Source organism: Marmota flaviventris, chromosome 11 (assembly GCF_047511675.1).
Source record: "Marmota flaviventris isolate mMarFla1 chromosome 11, mMarFla1.hap1, whole genome shotgun sequence".
NCBI classification, from domain to species: domain Eukaryota; kingdom Metazoa; phylum Chordata; class Mammalia; order Rodentia; family Sciuridae; genus Marmota; species Marmota flaviventris.
Window position 1 is genome coordinate 55004736 of NC_092508.1, and position 18656 is coordinate 55023391.

Sequence of the window (18656 nt, forward strand, 5' to 3'; positions counted from 1 at the left end):
ATGACCTACATACTAATCTAAACATTTGGCATAAATTATTACCTTAGTCTGCACAATAACTATCTAGGTAGTAATAGTATACCCATTTTACAATGAAGTATGAATAATTGCCTGAGATCACTTTGCTGAAGAGTGGCCAAAGGGGCATTTGGATGAGGCTTGTCTGACTCCAAAAGAAACTCAGGTTCTGAATTACAACACAAAATTACCTTTAAAAAAGATAAGAAGCAAGGTTTTGAAAGCTGTAATTCAGTGTCATGATTCTGTGTTTACAGTAGAACATTAAGATTTGAAAGACTGAACTTGTGCAAAAGCCAGATAAGATTGCTTTTCTTTCTTTCTTTCTTTCTTTCTTTCTTTCTTTCTTTCTTTCTTTCTTTCTTTCTTTCTTTCTTTCTTCCTTTCTTCCTTCCTTCCTTCCTTCCTTCCTTCCTTCCTTCCTTCCTTCCTTCCTTCCTTCCTATCATCTATTTAGTGGTACTAGGGATTGAACCCAGGGCCTTGTGCATGATAGGCAAGCACTCTACCAGAGCTACATCCCCAGTCTAAGCATATACACTTTAAACAAATTTTGAAAACGTACTTGCTATATGATCTGAATATCTGTTTCCCTCAAAATTCGTATATTGAAACCTAATCCTCAATAGGAGCATATTTGGAGGTGGGACCTATGGGAGGTAACTATATCACATAGATGAGTCCTCATGAATGGGATTATAAAAAAGGATCCAGAGAGATCCCACACTCCTTCCACCATGTGAGGATACAGGAAGAAGACACCACATACTCAAACTGCCAATGCTTTAGACTTAGTCTTCTGAGGCTCCAGAAGTGTGAAAAACAAATGTTTGTTATTTATAAGCCACCCTGGTTTATGTTATTTTGTTATAAATGCCCAAATTGACTAAGACAATGATGTAAATATCAAGAGTGACAAATCAACTTCCAGGTCACTCTGAACATCCTATCACCCTAAACCTTAATTTATGTACCTATGCCACGTTAAACTGGACAAATGCAGAGGTAATTTCAGATAATCCATTTGCATTGCTGCAGCTATAGGTCAGTCCAAGATTTACCTCCTGTCTGAAGGTTTAGCTAGATTCCAGTGCCTGAAGTCCTTTCTCCCTCCCTGGACTTCTTCAGCATTCATAATTGGTTCAGTTGACTTGGCAACTTGGCAACACAGCTACGTGACAAATTTTTTCATTGGGAATTTAAATTTTTATGTTGTTCACATGTCAGTGTGTTTATTTCTCATCTCCTCAACTGATAGCAAGTTCTGTAAGGGTAAAGACCACAGCTTATACTTTCTAGAAACAGCCCAAAGGTGCTTTGCCCAGTTGATCTTCTACTCTGGTCAAGAATTTTAGAATGATTTCAGTGCAGCATGCAGCCAGAATGAACCAGACTCTAATGTGCTTAGATTTCACATGAGTCTTTGAGGAGCCCCTGCTCCCACCAAGTATTTCTGCCATGTTATCTTCCTTGGGATTCTGTAAGTAGGGGTCTAACGTTCTTAATGATCTAATGTAGTGATTTTTTTCTCCCACTTCCTTTGACTGAAGCTCAGACTTATGTGTTTATCAACTTCAGCATCTTCCTGAAACCCTCCCTGATGCTTACGGCACCTTCCTTTGATTTTTAGGGATGCCCTTAGCCCATAGTGGGTGATGATAAATTTATGTTTTCTCTTTCTCCCTTCCCCCATTGTTGCTGCCTTTGGCTTCTCTCTTCCCCTACATCTAGATTTCCCCACAAAATCTCTCCCAAGCAATCTCATCCATTTTATCTCCCTGAAGACAATCATACCTCTCCATCAGTGTTTTCAATCCTGAAAACTGATTTGGTTCTGATTTTTTAGTAATGAACATGTCTCAGACTTGCAGAATATCTAGCATCTCTCCCCATCTTCCCACTCCTCAGAACAACTCCCTCTGCTAACAGGTTCTCAGGAGGAAAATGTGAGCCACCACTGCCTGTCCATCAAGCCCTGCAGAATCTTCTGCACTACCTCTTACATTGCCAGCATCACCATCTCCCACCTTTATGACTTCCTAGTCTACCAGGACATCTTCCCACCCTCAGTCTCTCTTAGCCACCCTCTCTCACTCCTTGTTCCTGGATTAAACTTCCTAAAATTACACCTCAAACCCCATCATTTCCTTGCTTGATAAGGTCTCAGCAACTCAGTAAGTCTCCACACTTAAGCCTTAACCTTCTTTTCCAATCTACCTCCCCACCATGTGAGTATTCATTTTGATAAGAACACACCCTCCGACTCTGATAAATTTGTCTTTGGCTCCTAGTATTTCCTCCTCACCACTCTAATCTCTCTTGCTAAACTTTTACCAATCCTGAAAGACCCAGCTTAGAGGATTTTGATGCTGCTTGGTAAAACCAGTTCCTTCCTTGGTCCCCATTCCCTCTACTCTATCATGTCTCAGTTTCCTCTCCTGACCTCCTACTCAGACCCCTCCCAGATCCCATTGCAGCTGTTCTTTCTACCCTCCACAGCACACACTATGTCAGCACTTTCCAAACTGCTTAATTATAGAGTGTTTTTTTTGGGGGGTGGGGTACCAAGGATTGAATGCAATAGTGCTTAACCACTGTGAAACATCCTCAGTCCTTTTAATTTTATTTTTTATTTTGATTCAGGGTCTCACTAAATTGCTTAAGGCATCACTAAGTTGCTGAGGCTGGCTTTAAACTTGTAATCCTCCTGCCTCAGCCTCTCAAGTTGCTGGAATTAAAAGGCTTGCACCACCGCACCCAGCAATTATAGAGAACTTAAAAAATTGTAGCGTAGAATATAGTATAGACAGTACAGAATGAACTGACCAGCCAATAATCCCTGAAAAAAATGTCAGAATTCAATCCACACCTTTTGTAAACTTAGAAGTTACTACATTAAGTCAATATCCTCATTTCAGGTACATAATCATGTTTCTTTCTGTATTTTGCTTTTATTGAAGCATAATCTAAAATTTCATTTCTTACAACTATAAAGTAGCAAGGAGAAGGCTGGAGTTGTGGCTCAGCAGTAGAACGCTTGCCTAGCATGCATGAGGCCCTGGGGTTGATCCTCAGCATCACATAAAAATAAATAAATAAAATAAAAATATGGTGTCCAATTAAAAAATAAATATTTTTTTTAAAGTAGCGAAGAGAAAATAGAATATGGATTTTTTGTTGTTGTCTTTGTTTTAGGAAATAAAGTTTTATCTTTTGAAATACTCAGTCTTTATACTTCTTTATACTTTTTGAGAACTAAAAGACTCAGCTTTTCATTAACATTTCCATTTTTCAGTTGGTGATCCATAGAGAGTAAGTTTATGTACCCTTAGTGTTTAATATGCAGTAAGGGATGAATAACATCACAAATATATTCTAAACTTATCAGACACGGACCAGCAATCTCTACAGATGAGATATGCTAATGATGGTAAATAATGTCTATGCTTCCACATATTCATACACTTGGTGACCTTTCCATGCCACTTTCTTAGCATTCTCAGTATGGCATAAATTCCACACGGGTACATTATGGCATTGTAACTATTACTATGAACAGTATTTGGTATTTTATTACATATAATGCAGTTTAGACTAAAAAAATCAGTAGTATAATTATTTTTTTGCTGTAGTACACTCATGAACACCACAGAATGTAGTTCGGAAAACATGGCCCTCGTATTCCTGTGTTCATTCACATGATTTGGATTGACATTTCTCAAACCACAAATCAAACATTACCCGTGGAAATTTTTCTTTAAAATGCTCAATTTTGCATCAGTGCTCAATATGTACCTGTAGAAGAAAGATGGAAAGGAGGGAGAGAGTGAGCAATCTTACCAATTCTCACATCATTTATATAAATTTAATGTCTGCCATGAAAATGATACCCGGGAAAGTTTACAAAATCATTTAGCGTAAAATTCCTTGTTCAATTTAAGTAAGGATATAATTTAAATTATTTATATTAGCAGCCAGCACATTAAAACAGACTTTTTAAAAATATTTTTTGTTGTACATGGGCACAATACCTTTATTTTGTTTATTTATTTTCATATGGTGCTGAGAATCGAACCCAGTGCCTCACACACACTAGGCAAGCACTCTACCATTGTGCTACAACCCCATCCCCTAAAACAGACTTTTTTTTAATATTTATTTTTTAGTTATAGTTGGACACAATACCTTTATTTTATTTATTTATTGTTACATGGTGCTAAGGATAGAACACAGGGCCTCACACGTGCTAAGCAAGTGCTCTACCGCTGAGCCACAACCCCAGCCCCCTAAAACAGACTTTTAAGTGAGATTTCATAAGAAGAACATGTACTCCAAGACAATAATAATTACTCAGATACTAATAGAGTCACTGGAATAATTACTAAAATTATATAATCTAGATTTGTTCTTTGCTACTTTTAAAATTTTGCAAGTTCTTAATTAATTTCCTGATTTCCCCCCATTCTTGGATTTCACTTTTCTTGGTCCCAAAGCATCCAGTCTCTTCAGTTAAGTCGGGCAGGCTGCGGAGTTCAATGCAATGGTGTACTATTGTCAGTTTTTTAGTACCTGATTATCAGCTTTATATCTGCCTATTTGGGGGTCTAAATATAACCTGGAGTTATTCTCTGCATCATAGTGAATCTATGGTTTCTACTCAGGGATTTGACATTATAAAAATAATAAGTTTTTTTGAAGTAGCTACTGATAATTACTTTATGATTATTCTGTGACTAATGTCATCATACTTTCTTAATGAGTACAGATAATCCTGTTACTTGTATAGTTTTGTTGGGTTCACTTTCAAACAAACTTACATTTTTCTCCTTGTTTCCTGTATTGGTACTCTGACAGTTTCAAAGAAAGCATGGAAAAGTCATCATACTCCGACTGGCTAATAAACAACAGCATTGCTGAGCTGGTTGCTTCAACAGGCCTTCCTGTGAACATCAGTGATGCCTACCAGGATCCGCGCTTTGATGCTGAGGTAAGAGGCATTCTCTGGTTGCCATCATTAGGTTCAATAGTCATAATGTTGACAGTTTGCTGGTTGAAGGAAAACTGGGCATCTTATAGATCCACAGTACCCCCTGAATTTATTGGCAATTCTTTTGCATCTTTTCTCTGTGGTCTGAGTTTTAACATGCTAACTGTTGACTGAGAGAAAACTTCCTTTCTCTACCCTCATTGGTGGCAAAATGACTATTCTCAGTCTGATGCTCTTTTATGATTAGATGTACTTTATATTGAGCTATGAAATATTTAATAATAAAATGTGCATATAACAGTTATTTCCAGCAGATGCTGGAGTAACTACCATATTTTTCAAAATTGCTCCCAAGAAACAGTAAATTGGTTAATGTTATTGTTTAGTGTTAATTATATGGGTGCATTTTGCTGATATGCAGAATATATTAAAACCGTTTACATTCTAAGATAATATAGAGCATCATACAGATAAATTCATACAAGCTTATAAAAGCTCTGTGTGGATATGTGTGTGTATAAGCATAAATAAATAAATAAATAAATATAATATATAGAGAAAAATATATATGTATAAAATTTCCCATTCTAGATTGCCAGGCTGAGCTCTCAAGAGTAGCAGGAGTATCTTGGTGGCCAAGAATGAGAGGAATATGTGTTGTAAGCAAAGCTGAACAAGCACAGGGAATTGGGGAACTGGGTTTTTTTTTTTAACAGGGTTGAGGAGCCACAATTGATGAGGATGGAGAGGGAAGCAGGTCCAGATCACCAAAAAGCTTTGAAAGATAAGTTAAGAGGTTGAATATTCACAATGGGAACCAATATTTTTGTTTTAAATGCAGGAGATGCCTGAGTTGTATTTCAGAATGATCACACTGCCTACACAAGATCGGGTAGATTAGTAATAATAACAACTGAACTTTTAATCTCTGCAATGCCAAAAAGGAGGAGTCATCATCCCTGTTTTACAGAAATTGAGAGCTTGTCCATGGCTCTGGAGACAGACAAGGAATCAGCCTTATTATCTGACTCTACAGACTGTACCCTTCACCTGGCCTTGTGCTGCCTCAACTGTCTCTGGCAGGGACATAATGAAGGCTGAGATCTAAGTCTAATCTATAACTTGAGTCAGGTCACCTTTGCAGATCTGTGCAGGGAAATTTTAAATTCCTAAACTTTACCACCTCTCTGTGGCTGTCTGGAACTCTCTTCCCCCAGAGGAGAGTTTTTCTGTGTATTTTTTTTGTATATTTTCTATTCCTTCTTGAGCATCAGGCTTAGAAGCACCTACCTTGGAGCATGAACTCCCAGTCTAGGTTGGGCTCTTTCAAATATGCCCCCTTGGTTGTCTTAACACTGAATACCCTCTAGCTTTCTTCAGTTCTAAGACACCAAGACTGAACTTTGAGTTACCTTTCTAGGGAAAGTGACAGTCCAAAGAATCTTTAGTTCTCCTCTTGTAAGGATGAACACCACCCCTGAGTTCTGTTATAGCACAGTGAAAATGATCTACAGATATCAGTAGTATAAACTTCAGCATTGCAGTTGAGGGAAGACTGATTTTATGAAGTTTTGCTATGTTTCTCTCTTCCTTGATATTAGATAATAATGAAAAGATTTCTATACTTACAATTTTATGAAGAAATACTCCCAGTATTCTATTATTAACCTCAGTAATAACAGACAAACCAAAAGACTTTGCTATGCATAAAAATCATTAATTGACAATCCATTATTGCAAAGTCAATGTAGTTGATTAGATGTCAGGGAACAATAGTCATTTCCCACCCCAAATCATACCATTAAATTTGAGTGAGTTCCTATTATTCTGCTCTTAGCTTTGGACAAAGAGATTCAAATTAAAATTCTGAGGAAGACAAAAAATCAAATTGCACTATTTTTTATTGGTTCATAAGATATTTCTGATGGTATAACAGAACATAATGAAATGTATATCTATGTACCTACCACCCAGTTTAAGAAAAATCAAAAGATTATTACTTTTGAATATTTGTGTTGATCTTCCCTAATCCCATCTCCTTATTCCCCCACAGAGGTAACCTGTATCCTAAATCTGAATTTTTCATTCCCTTGCTTTTTTATATAGTTCCATTGCACATGTTTGAATCCCTGCCAAATATGTTGTTGTATTTTACATAAAATGACTAATAGGGTATGTATCCTTCTGTGGCTTACTTTTTGTTTTCACCAAAATTATGTTTCTGAGTTGTGTAAATGTATAACCCTTCATTTATTTTCATTGCTACAAGATATTCCAATGAATAAATAAGCATCATTTTGTTTATCCACCAGGGCATTAATGGATGTTTGGACTGTGTGCTTTACTGTTACATGCATAACTGCCAGGGACATTCCTGAACACATGCTCAAGTACAAGAGATTTTAGAGTCTATTCCTAAAAGAATGACATATTGGATCAGAAGCCATAAACATCTTTGCCTTCACCAGAGAATGAAAAATTCTTATTTAATCATTGCTCTTTTTTTTCTTCTGAAAAACACCATATTTAGCAAGCACAATACCTCAGACTACTTCTTGCTAATGGAATATAATCAGCTTGAATATACCAAATCCTTGTGTCTCCAGGCAGACTCTTACCATATCTCTTCTGGATTAGTGATGCAGCCATTTTGCATTTTCTTCCACATGCATAGCCATCCCAGTAACGTAGCTTGTCCTGTTGATCTATGAAAAGAAGAAGCTGGACTCTCAAGCAGAAGGCAACAGTTATTTCTGTGGGGTTAGGCATAAAATTTTCATACTCTGATTTGGTAGTGAGAAGCAATGCTATCTGAAGACAGTCAGGCTGAGCAGGGACTATTTTTCATGAACTTACTCATCACTTACCTATGATAAAATAAAGCATGAATTTAGAGCCTCATTATTTCCTGGTCCTTTAGCCAGATGTTTCCAATCAACCTCGGAACTAATACTGGATTAAAATGCAAATTTGAAAATGCATCATATTGTGGTTTTTACACGTTCTCTTTGCATGGCACTGAAATTCAAAGTTACATTGTTTCTCTTCTCATGCTGAGAGAAAAAGAAAAGTAATCAATGTAGATGAAGATGACAGAGAATGGGCATGGGGGTGCTGTGTTCTATTTAAATACAGATATTTGGTATATATATCCTATAAGTGTGTGTGTGTGTGTGTGTGTGTGTGTGTGTGTGTGATCATCACACAAAGGCAAGGAAACTTATTTATCTGCTTAGGTTTCCTCACTCCTCAAGTACAGTGACAGGTGTCAACTGCTATGTTAATAATGAATGAAACAAACTCCAGAGTGAGCCACAGAGCTCCCAAGAGGCTAGGAGGCTCAAACCGTCTCTCTACAAAGCCTGATGTAAGATAGTGTAGATAAGAAGACAAAGACAACCATTTCACATAATACTTTTTTATTAATGAATGCATATTTCCTTCAAGATAAAAAAATCATGAAAAAATGAAATCACTTCATCCTTTTACCTCAACACGAAAAGTTTTGTTTTTTTTTTTTTTTTTTTTTTTTCAGAATTATCTTAGAGACAGAAACAATGTTTAGAATTATTTTTTCTTCCTTCAAGTGTTTGAGTCCTCTTTTAACATGGGTGAAGATAGTACATGGGTCTGTATTTTTTCCCAGGAATCATAACTGAATGTGGATAGTCTTTAACTTGCAATGCTTCGATTTATGATTTTTCAATTGTACAGTGGGATAAGAGCATATCCATACGACCATCCTGCTTTTCACTTTCAGTACAATATTCAAAAAAGTACATGAGATATTCAACACTTTATTATTGACTGGGCTTTGTGTTAGATTTCTTCCAACTGTAGGCTAATGTAATGAGCATGTTTAAGGTGGGCTAGACTAAGCTATGATGTTTGAAGGTTGGGTATGTTAGATGCACTTTTGACATGCTATTTTCAGTTTATAATGGGTTGATCAGAATGTTAAAGCATTGTAAGTTGAAGAGCATCTGTGTTTATTTATCAGTGGTAGAAAATCAAGAAACAATTTTAAAATTTAGGATTAATTGTTAATTATTATCTCCACTGGAAAAAAAGCTTACCTTTTTGTTTTCTGCACTGACTTCCCAGAATGGTTTGAGAACAACTAATATGAATTTGAAAGAGGTAGTACAGGGAATCTTTTTTAATGTATTTCCTATTTTTTCCTACAGATTTTCTCAGTCTACATTTGAATAATGAATTTAAATTTTCTGTAAATGCAATTATCCTGAGCACTAGTGTCTCTCAATGTTTCTCAATGTCTCAGTGGCTAATTCCAGCAACTTGAATTCTCTTTACTGAGCATGAAGGACCCCAGTCCATCAGAAAATGTAGCAACTTGGGATAGAATGCTTCAAAATGGATTGATCCTATTCTGAGATTTTGTACTATAGATGTATCAACTGCTAGTTAATGGAAATAGTAGGGGTTTATTTCATTTTCTGGTGAGGAAATGGATAATTGGAGAGCTGAAATGGTTTTCCCAAGGCCACACAGCTTCCTTGAGACTATGGACCTTCTAGTTTTTAATTTAATGCTCTTTCTCTGAGTAGTCTCTCAGAGGGACCATCACCTGCCTGGTAATAGTGACTTATGGCCAAAAGGTCTACTGTACTCCTTAGTTGAGTCATCTTGGGCATACTACTTTTTATAAGATGTAAAGTCCTGTATGAATATTTTGTAAATCAAAATCAGGTCATCCCCTAAAGAAGCCAGTAGACCTGTGTCTTCACAAGAGTGGCCAGGCATCCAAGGATTTGGTCACCTAGGCACAATTGGCATGATCAAATTTCAGGAGCTGGCTGCACTGCCTAGATTCAAGAAGCCTGAAAAACATCACAACATGTAACAAAAACCACTTACATTGGATTTCAGTATAGCCCTATCTTACATTTCAAACATCCCTATCATTTAAGGCAATAAATTAACTCCCAAATCTCTGTGGCTTTATACAACAAAAGCTTAGTTTTTGTTCATGCTAAACCCAAACCAGTGTTTCAAATCAGTGTTGGTACATTAGGGAGGTGCTCCCTTTTTTACGAATGAAGTTATTCAGCAGTAATCATAACTGAATGTGTATAGTCCCTAACTTACCAGCTTCAGTTTATGATTTTTCAATTGTACTCATGAATGACTCACCTAGTCAACTATCTTGTGGATGCTTCCAGTCATTAAATGCTGGTGCTGGACACAGTACATCCGCTTGTGTACATTTGAAAGTTTCTTCTCCAATTTGGAATAGCATGGAAACCTTGCTATTTGAGGGATTCATGACACTAGTGACAGTTTTCTGTTAAGAAGATAATTTACTCTATCACACTTTGGTTTATCTGTACAGTTAAAGTATGTAGGTTAAACTAAATTTCTAATTTTGGCGTCGTTCCTATCTTGTAATAATTTCTGAAAAGTCCTAAGAAACTCTGCCCAAAGAAATGCGACAAGAGAATGATTCTTGTTTTGAAATCAGCTTTGTAGCTGTTGGTCTTCCTTTTGATAGAGGTTATGAAGGGATGTCTTTAATGTGATGTAAACCTCATTGCAGGTGCTTTCAGGCACCTGCTGAGAGGGCTATGGGGCAAGTAATCATAGTTGTCCACCTGCTGGGCGTTCTCTTTGTGACTGTCTTAAATATTTAATAGAGCTTTCTCCTTGTGGAGAACAGAGCCGCCTTAGCAGGAGAGCCACAGCCATTACTTGGATTATTTGCCTTCTGCGTGCCTATTTGAATTGACTCTCAGGAGTGCTGCTTGCTGGGCTTGGAAGCATGCATGGGTTTTAAGGCCTAACTCCTTGGTTTATGGGTGGAAAATTATGACCAAATGGTTACGTAAGACAGTCAGGGAGCCTGAACTAAGGTTCTGAGCTTTAAATCCTACCATCTTAAGAAAATCACTGTATGTTTGTTTTGTTACAAGACTCTATGATCCTTGAAAGGAATTTAAAACAAAAGAGACCTACCTACATAACTGCTTTTACTCATAGTGGCACAAGAAACACTCATATTCCTGAGTAATCATGTAGTGGGTTTTGGTGTGTTACATTCTCTTGGAAGAGGTATCCTTCTTTGTTTCTGAAGACATTGACAGGAATACTATGCATATGAAATTTCTAATGCCGCATAAGAAACCTCCACAAACTCAACAGCTAAACAACTCCTATTTATTATCTTGCAGTTACTGTAGGTCAGAAATCTGGGCATGGAATAGCTGGGTTCTCTGCTCAGGGTCTCCCAAGGCCAAAACTCAAGGTATTGACAAGATGGGTTCTCATTTGGAACTTAGTGTTTTGTTGGTGATGATGGTGGGGAGGAGGTTTTGTGTGTGTGCATTTTGCCTGTTTGTTGTGTTCTTTCAGGTGTTTAACAGAACTGAGTTGCTGGTAGTTGTAGCCTGAGGTTCCCATTTTCATACTGCCTGTTGGTCAGGGATCTTTCTCAGTTCCCATAGATTGCCCTCAGGTCCTAGCATGTGCCCTCTCATAACATGGAAGCTCACTTCTTCAAAGTCAGTGGGAGAATATTACTCCAGGTGGCTGTAATAGAAACTTACAGAATGTCAAGAGTGACTTACATAAAGTCAGTAGTGATTATACACCACTTTTGTCATACAACATAACCTAACCAGGGAAGTGACTGTCCTATCATATTCACAGCCCTGTCCACATCCAAGGGGAGGGGATTAAACAAGATGTGTGCAAAGCTGTAATAGAGGGGTTGGGGGCATGCTGGAATCTTAGGGGTTGCTTAGAATTCTGCCTATCATATCACAAAAAGACACAAAATGTCTCTATCCTAGGAAATAATCTATTTCCTGACATGAAAAAATGACCATGAGGAATAAAAAGCAAGCAACAGAGAAATATGTTTAAAATAATGTATAGTATAGTACCTGTGGGCATATTTACATATTTGTGTACATATTTTATTTAGATACTTCAAACTTACTGTGTCCAAAATGGAGTTTACAGTCTTCTTGCCTCCAAGCTTCTTCCCCTACCTCTGTTAAGGCAACTCAGTTCTTCTTAATGCTTATGACAGAAATTTAATACATAGGCATGGCTCTGTCTTTCTCTCATCTTGCACAGCTAATGCATTGGGAAGTCCAACTGGCTCTACTTGCAAAATCCATCCAGAATCTGACCATTTCTCACTACCTAGATGCTCCCAGTCAGGTTCAAGCCCCTGTAGCTCTGGACTGTTTCGTGGCCACAGCCTCTTCATCTGTCTCTCTGCTTCCACCTTCCCCCCTGTGTTCTATTCTCAGCACAACAGCCAGAGACTTTTCATTTTTAAGTCAGATCCTGACTTTGCTCACAAACTCTTCAATGTCTCCTTATTTCACTAGAGTAAAAACCAGATTCACATTTCTTTCAGATGTCTACAAGGACCCAAAGGATCTGGCACCCCACTATCTACATCCAGTACTCAGTTACACTGTTGCAGCCATGTCAGTCTCCTTGTTGCTCCTAGAACAAACCACTCCTACACCACCTCAGGGCCTTTACACTGGCTGCTCTCTCAGATGACATACTCTCCCCCCAATTTCAGCGTAACTCACATCCAAACATTTGAAGGCCACTGTTCAAACATTACCTGCCAAAGACATTTTTGGCACCCTTGGTATTTCTTATCCCTCTTCTGCTCTATCCCCCACCCCTATTACACTGCCCCCGTAATACTTGCACCTTCTAACATATAATTTTCTTATATTGCATATCTCTGTCACTGGAATGTAAGCTTTGAGAAGGTAGGGATTTTTTTTTTCAGTTTTGTTCACTGATATACCTACAATAACTAGAACAATGTTTAATACATAATAGTCATTACTGTTGAATATTGTCAATATTGTTGAATATATTAACTATGCATTGTTAATGAATATGCTATATATTGTTGAATATATTATATGTTGATACATAAATATGTTAGATATTTATAGGAAAAGGTAAGGAAGGATTTATTCTAAATTAATAATAGTTGCCATCTCAAGAGAGATAAGATTAGAACTTTTGATTTTATTATTGCTTTACATTTTGTGTATGTTCATATTACTTTAAAATCATGCAAAATTACAAAGGTACTCTAAATTTTTAGGTCCTTTATATCATCTGTGAAATTATACTTTACTAGACTACTGTGAGCCCTCTGAAATTTATCTAAAAAATGATTCAAATCCAGGATTGAAATAATGTAATATCTAAGTAAATCAACTTGTTTTGCTGTATCTTCAGAGAAATCAGATGGATCATTTTCTGTTATCATTGTCAGTATGGAGTGTTTTTTTTTTTTTCTATTTTATTCTAACTAAGGGCTTTGTCTGAGGCTGTCCTAACAGCATGAATATAAACTATATCTACGATAATCAGCCAATGCATCAGGTGGCTTCTTGGAGTACATGTCTATTTACAAGTACCTTTACCATAAAATAATTATTCTAACCTTACTTTTTGTTGGCACCGTGCTTCTGAATGCAAAGCCCTGTAATTAGTTGCACTTTGTAACATCCTCTGTGAAGGTTTCTGCCCTCTTTTCATATTAGATTCAGAAGAACACATTAAAAATTACATAAATGCAAAACAAGCCATTATTTAGTCAATTCAATGTATTATATTCAATTGCTTAATTTAGTATTTCCTTTCAATTGTGTAGTTATGGAGAAAACTTCCAGAGCTCTCACATGTAGGATTTGTTTTCTGCCTACAAAAGGAATGAACAATTGGACCCAACACTTAAATAGGAAAGGTTCTCTTAACAAGAGGAGTGGCAGTAAATAACTAGAAAGTAGGGCAGGTTTTAGGCAGGGATGAAGTCGATGGTCCATTTACTTGCTACAGGTTCAGGAATTGGAGGAAACCCACCATCACCCAGAGCTCCCCTGCTATGGATGGCCATGCCAGAGGTTCATAGTGTTAGGACATATCCAGCTCTAAGTCTTCCATCCTGTGCAGCTCTTCCATGTGAGGATCTTTTTTTCAGATTTTTAAAAAAGCCTATTATAAACAACTCAGTAGTACTCACCTTTGTCTGTAGCGCTTAAGGATAATGGGGGCCCCAGCTCTGAGATCCTCTGAAGTGGAGCATTAGAGCCTATTTCAGCTGTCAAAGTCTTATAGTGGAGCACTCCTACAATCTGGGACGCTGAGTGCCAGCCTGGCAGGACAATTCATTCCCTATTCTCTGTGACACCTTCTGTTCTATCACTTATGTTTCTGGTACAAAGAAAATGAGCAAAACTGAAACCTATAAGAGATAAAGGTCTGTGAATCTGCTGAAATGCATCTACTACTGGTAATTGTCTCTTAGTCACTGGTACTTATTTTAAGCTAGTTTGAGATCCTGTCCCAAGTGAAGGGTTTGGTAAGGAAGGTTGGATAGTGGACATAAGAATCCAGATGATGAGGAATGTGATTGGTCAGGGGGAGTTAGAAGGAGGGTGATTACTAAGACTTGATAAGATATACAGGGGTAGCTGTGGGTAGGAAAGACATGTATGGGTCTAGACACACACAGATAATTTACTAACTTTAATTATAGCTGAGGTTGCAGTGCAGACAGTGCCTGAGCTCTAAGCACAAAGGTTGGTTTGTTTTATTTATTTATTTATTTTTTATTCTTATGCCATATAAGCCATTAGGATTGATCCTGTGTACAGGTTGGCCTAAAGTAAACTCTCTTCATTATTTCCAGGAAAGCAAGGGATTGACTCTGAATATTGGCAAACTCCCCTTGTTCTAGTATTTGAACTAGAACATCTCACCAGTAGATTAGACTTTGGGATAAAGTTTTGCTTTAGATTATTGTTAAAGCTATACATATCTGTCTAGGGAAAGGAAGCACACTACATATTGATTAATAGTATTACATCACCACCAATTCATTTACATTTCTTTTGACTGCTTTTGAGAGGCTGGAAAATATAACAATTAGGTTTTGATGGCTCCAAAGAACCAACTTTAATTAGACCCATTAAATTGAAAGGCCCTATGAGGACAGAGGCTAGGAAAAATTTTTAAGTAAGTACATTTTTAATTGCACAGAACTGGACACCTCCAGATAATATACTTATTTTAACTTTAGCTTCCTAGAAACATTGCTTCATCTCAGATAGGCTAACTTTGGGGACTCTAACAGTGTGAATTTTAAGACTAAGAATGATCTAGCAGGGACCTTGTGGAACAATGAAGTAGATATGCTTTGACAGGTATTTCTTTCAATGTTAGTGATACTTACATAGATACTTTACAAATTTTGAAACCCTTTCACATATATATGCTTATGAAATAATTTGTAAAACAAGAAAATGCACAAAGAAGAAAAGGTGAGAATCAACTGTGATATCAAAATCTCAAGATGACCAATGTTACCATTATTGTCTGTAGAAAACAAGTATACATGATAAAAATTCAGGCATTGGGAGTTTGGGTGACTTGGTTGGGGCCAGGTAGCCTATACACATTATTTGAGCTCCATTGGCTGACACAATCTGGAGAGATGGGATTATTTAATTGGTTAGTCAGTTTTGTGTTACTATGACAAAATACCTGAGATAACCAACTTAAAAGGAGAAAATTTTTTATTTTGGCTCATTGTTTCAGAGGTAGTTTGGATTTGGGCCTGTGGTGACACAGTACATCATGGCAAGGGTCCATAGTAGATAACATCCATTCACCTCATGACAGCCAGGAAACAGAGAGAGGAAGACAGGAAGGGCTGAGGTTCCAATATTCCCTTCAGGTGCACACTCTCAGTGACAACTTTCTTCCACCAGGCTCTATCTCCTAAAGATTCTACCACATCCCCAAAACTCTATGGGCTGGGGAACAAGCCTCCAATGTCCTTTGGGGGACATTTCAGATCCAAACCATATGAATAGATATGAGACTTCATGCTTTCTTTTTCCTTTTTCTCACAGTTCAGAGTGAATTCTTTAGAGGTCCTGTGCTTCTATAATAAGCTTCATTTTCCTTCTCCTTCTTCCGCCATTGTAAAGAATGAAAAGGGCTCCCAAGCCTCACAATGTCATGTGGTCATATCAACTAACCTGGATTAGTGTGACTTTCCAGAAACAATAGCATCACCTCAAATGGCAATTAGAGAATCGTCTTAATGACCTTAAATTGGGAACCCTCATTACACTCTGTTCTCCCTTGTTCTTCTCCTCCACGTTGTTGGGCTCATCAACCATGTTGATCATCAGATGCTCCCCTCTCCCCTATTCTCTTAGCCAGCTAGAACTGGCCTCTCCTTCTTCCCCCAGTCACTGTGAGAAAAATTCTAAAGACACCCTCAACATTGTTACCTCATCTCTCCTCTCATGCTTAGCAGATGCAAGATAAGCTCTGGATTGATGCAGCTCTGCTTTCTCATGTGACTTTCCTCTGCTCCATAACTAAATTTTATTCCTGATCCCATCCCTTCTTCTCTCAACCATCTCTGCAATTATCCTCATTGTGTTGCTAAATTCATAACCTGTTTTCAATCCTTATCTTATTTGACCCCTCCACAGCATTCGACACTGATGTTCCCACTTAGTTCTATTTTGGAAAATAATTTTTCTTCCTTGTGTACAAGTAATTTATATTCATTATCTAAAATTAGAAATAATAATTTAAAAAACTTCCATAGGCCATCAATTCAAAGGGAACTGTCACAGTTATAATTTTCCAGTGTATATGACGTGTTTGCACAACCACTGGAACCTACACTGTTATCACTTAATATATTAAATATTTTTCTTGCCAGTAAATATCCTCCTATAGCATGATTTTAATTAGATGCATAATATTTATTCCATTATATGGAATAATATGTGCTATGATTTACTTAACTAAATCTTAATTGAATACTCAGGTTATTTCTAACAAATCACTATGATAAGTAATGCGATCATTCACACCTTCATCTGTAAGTTTTCTGTGAATAGCTTTGATAATTATCATAAGATCAATTCTTATAGATGAAATTAATAAGTCAAAAGCCTTTGTCAAATTCCACAGGCTATAAGAATCTGTTCATACATGAGAGGTTCAGCAAAGCCTCAGAGTGAAGATCATGAGCTTTGGAGTTCTTTCCTATCCCTGTTACTGATGTCGCCTTCTTTCACCCTCGATGTTTTGTCTTTTTGTTGGACACCATCTGCCATGGCAGTTTTACCCATGCGAGGCCCCTCCTTCTCTCCCATTGCCATCTCAGTTGTGAAGTGTGTCAACTTAAACTCTGTATTGTTTCTCTCAAATTTTCTGTGCTCCTCAACTCAAGGAACTCTACAACCCTTACTCGAACCAGACCCCTCCATGTTATCCTCCTTAGGAACCGGGGAACTCAAATCCTCAGAATAAAAAGATCTTTGAGAGAGCTACAATACTTTGAAAATGATGGGTGAACAAAACTCTCTGCTTTCACGGGCAAACAGCCTAAGGTTTGTTGTTCTCATCTGTAGGCTCTGGAGCTCTTCCTCACTCAATGCTCTTTTTCTTCATGCCCACTGTGACCTCTTCCCTCAGCTGCCTCAAATCTGTAGTTGAGGTTAGACAGGGTCTACAATTGTCCCAAAGGTGGCAGAGACAGCTGTTCCTGTTGCTCAGTGCAGGCTCAGACCACCATTGCTGTTCATTAGTGAGTGACCCTTCCTTGGCAACACAGAACAGGCCTAGCATTCTAGCCCTGCAGTGATTCACCCAAGCTTACACCTCTGAAGCCTGCCTAAAACCGGCTTCCATCTCTTCGTGGTACTAGAACTGCCTTAATTCAGATTTTATCCTTAGGGAGAGGAAGAAAGCCACTCTGTTCTTTGGGAAGATAACTTTGATGGATGTGTTTGTTATTGTCTGGCCTCCTTTGAACCAGTCTCTCCCATTCAAGGCAGTTAATCTCTCCAAGCCTCATCTGATAAGGGAGGATGATAAGAGTACCTACCTCATAGAGCTATTTTTAAAAATGTATAGAATAATGCATGTGCAAATGCTGAACAGGTTGCCTGACCCAGTGAATATCCAATAAATGTTAGCTCATTTCATTATCTTATGGAGGCCCATCATAAACAATCTAAAGCTATTCCTGATTTCTTCAAAAAGAGTCAGTTGTTAGCTTTTTTATAGTGTTTTGACCATTTTCTGCTTGAACACTTGTTTTTCTTTATTTCTATCTTTACTAGACTGTGAGCTCCTCCAGGGTAATGACTGCTTGATTCATCTTTATGTCTTCAACACCCAATAATACACATAGGAGATATTAATAAATATCTATTGGAAGAGTACACTGGCTGAATGACTTATGCCCATGTTTTTGGTTATGGCTTCATTTTGTTTTGTACCTGGAATTCTCAAAAATCAATCTATGTAATCAAAAAGAGAAAAATCATAGTCTAAAATCACAGGATAAAGGGCATAAGCATTGAAGAGTAAGATGGTATAAGGATGTGGCTAGAATATCCAAAACACTGTATAGATAATGTATTACAATTAATAATTAAATATAAGAAAAGTGATGGATACAACTTCAATATAAAAATCAATTCTATTTCTATGTACCAATTGCATAGAATTGACACTCTACATCTGTAGTTCTCTATCTATGGATTCAACCTACCACCGATGGAAAATGTAAAAAAATTGCAACTATACTGAACATATGCAGACT

The 18656-nt window shown here is 37.4% G+C and overlaps 1 protein-coding gene across 1 annotated transcript in view; it reads left to right on the forward strand.

Moving 5' to 3' along the window:
• Pde11a (phosphodiesterase 11A) overlaps nucleotides 1-18656 on the forward strand; it is a 369570-nt gene that overhangs the window by 186084 nt on the left and 164830 nt on the right. The window contains exon 6 of the mRNA XM_027946092.3: nucleotides 4873-5005. Within this exon, the coding sequence (XP_027801893.2) occupies nucleotides 4873-5005 (133 nt within the window). The remainder of the gene's footprint in view (nucleotides 1-4872; nucleotides 5006-18656) is intronic.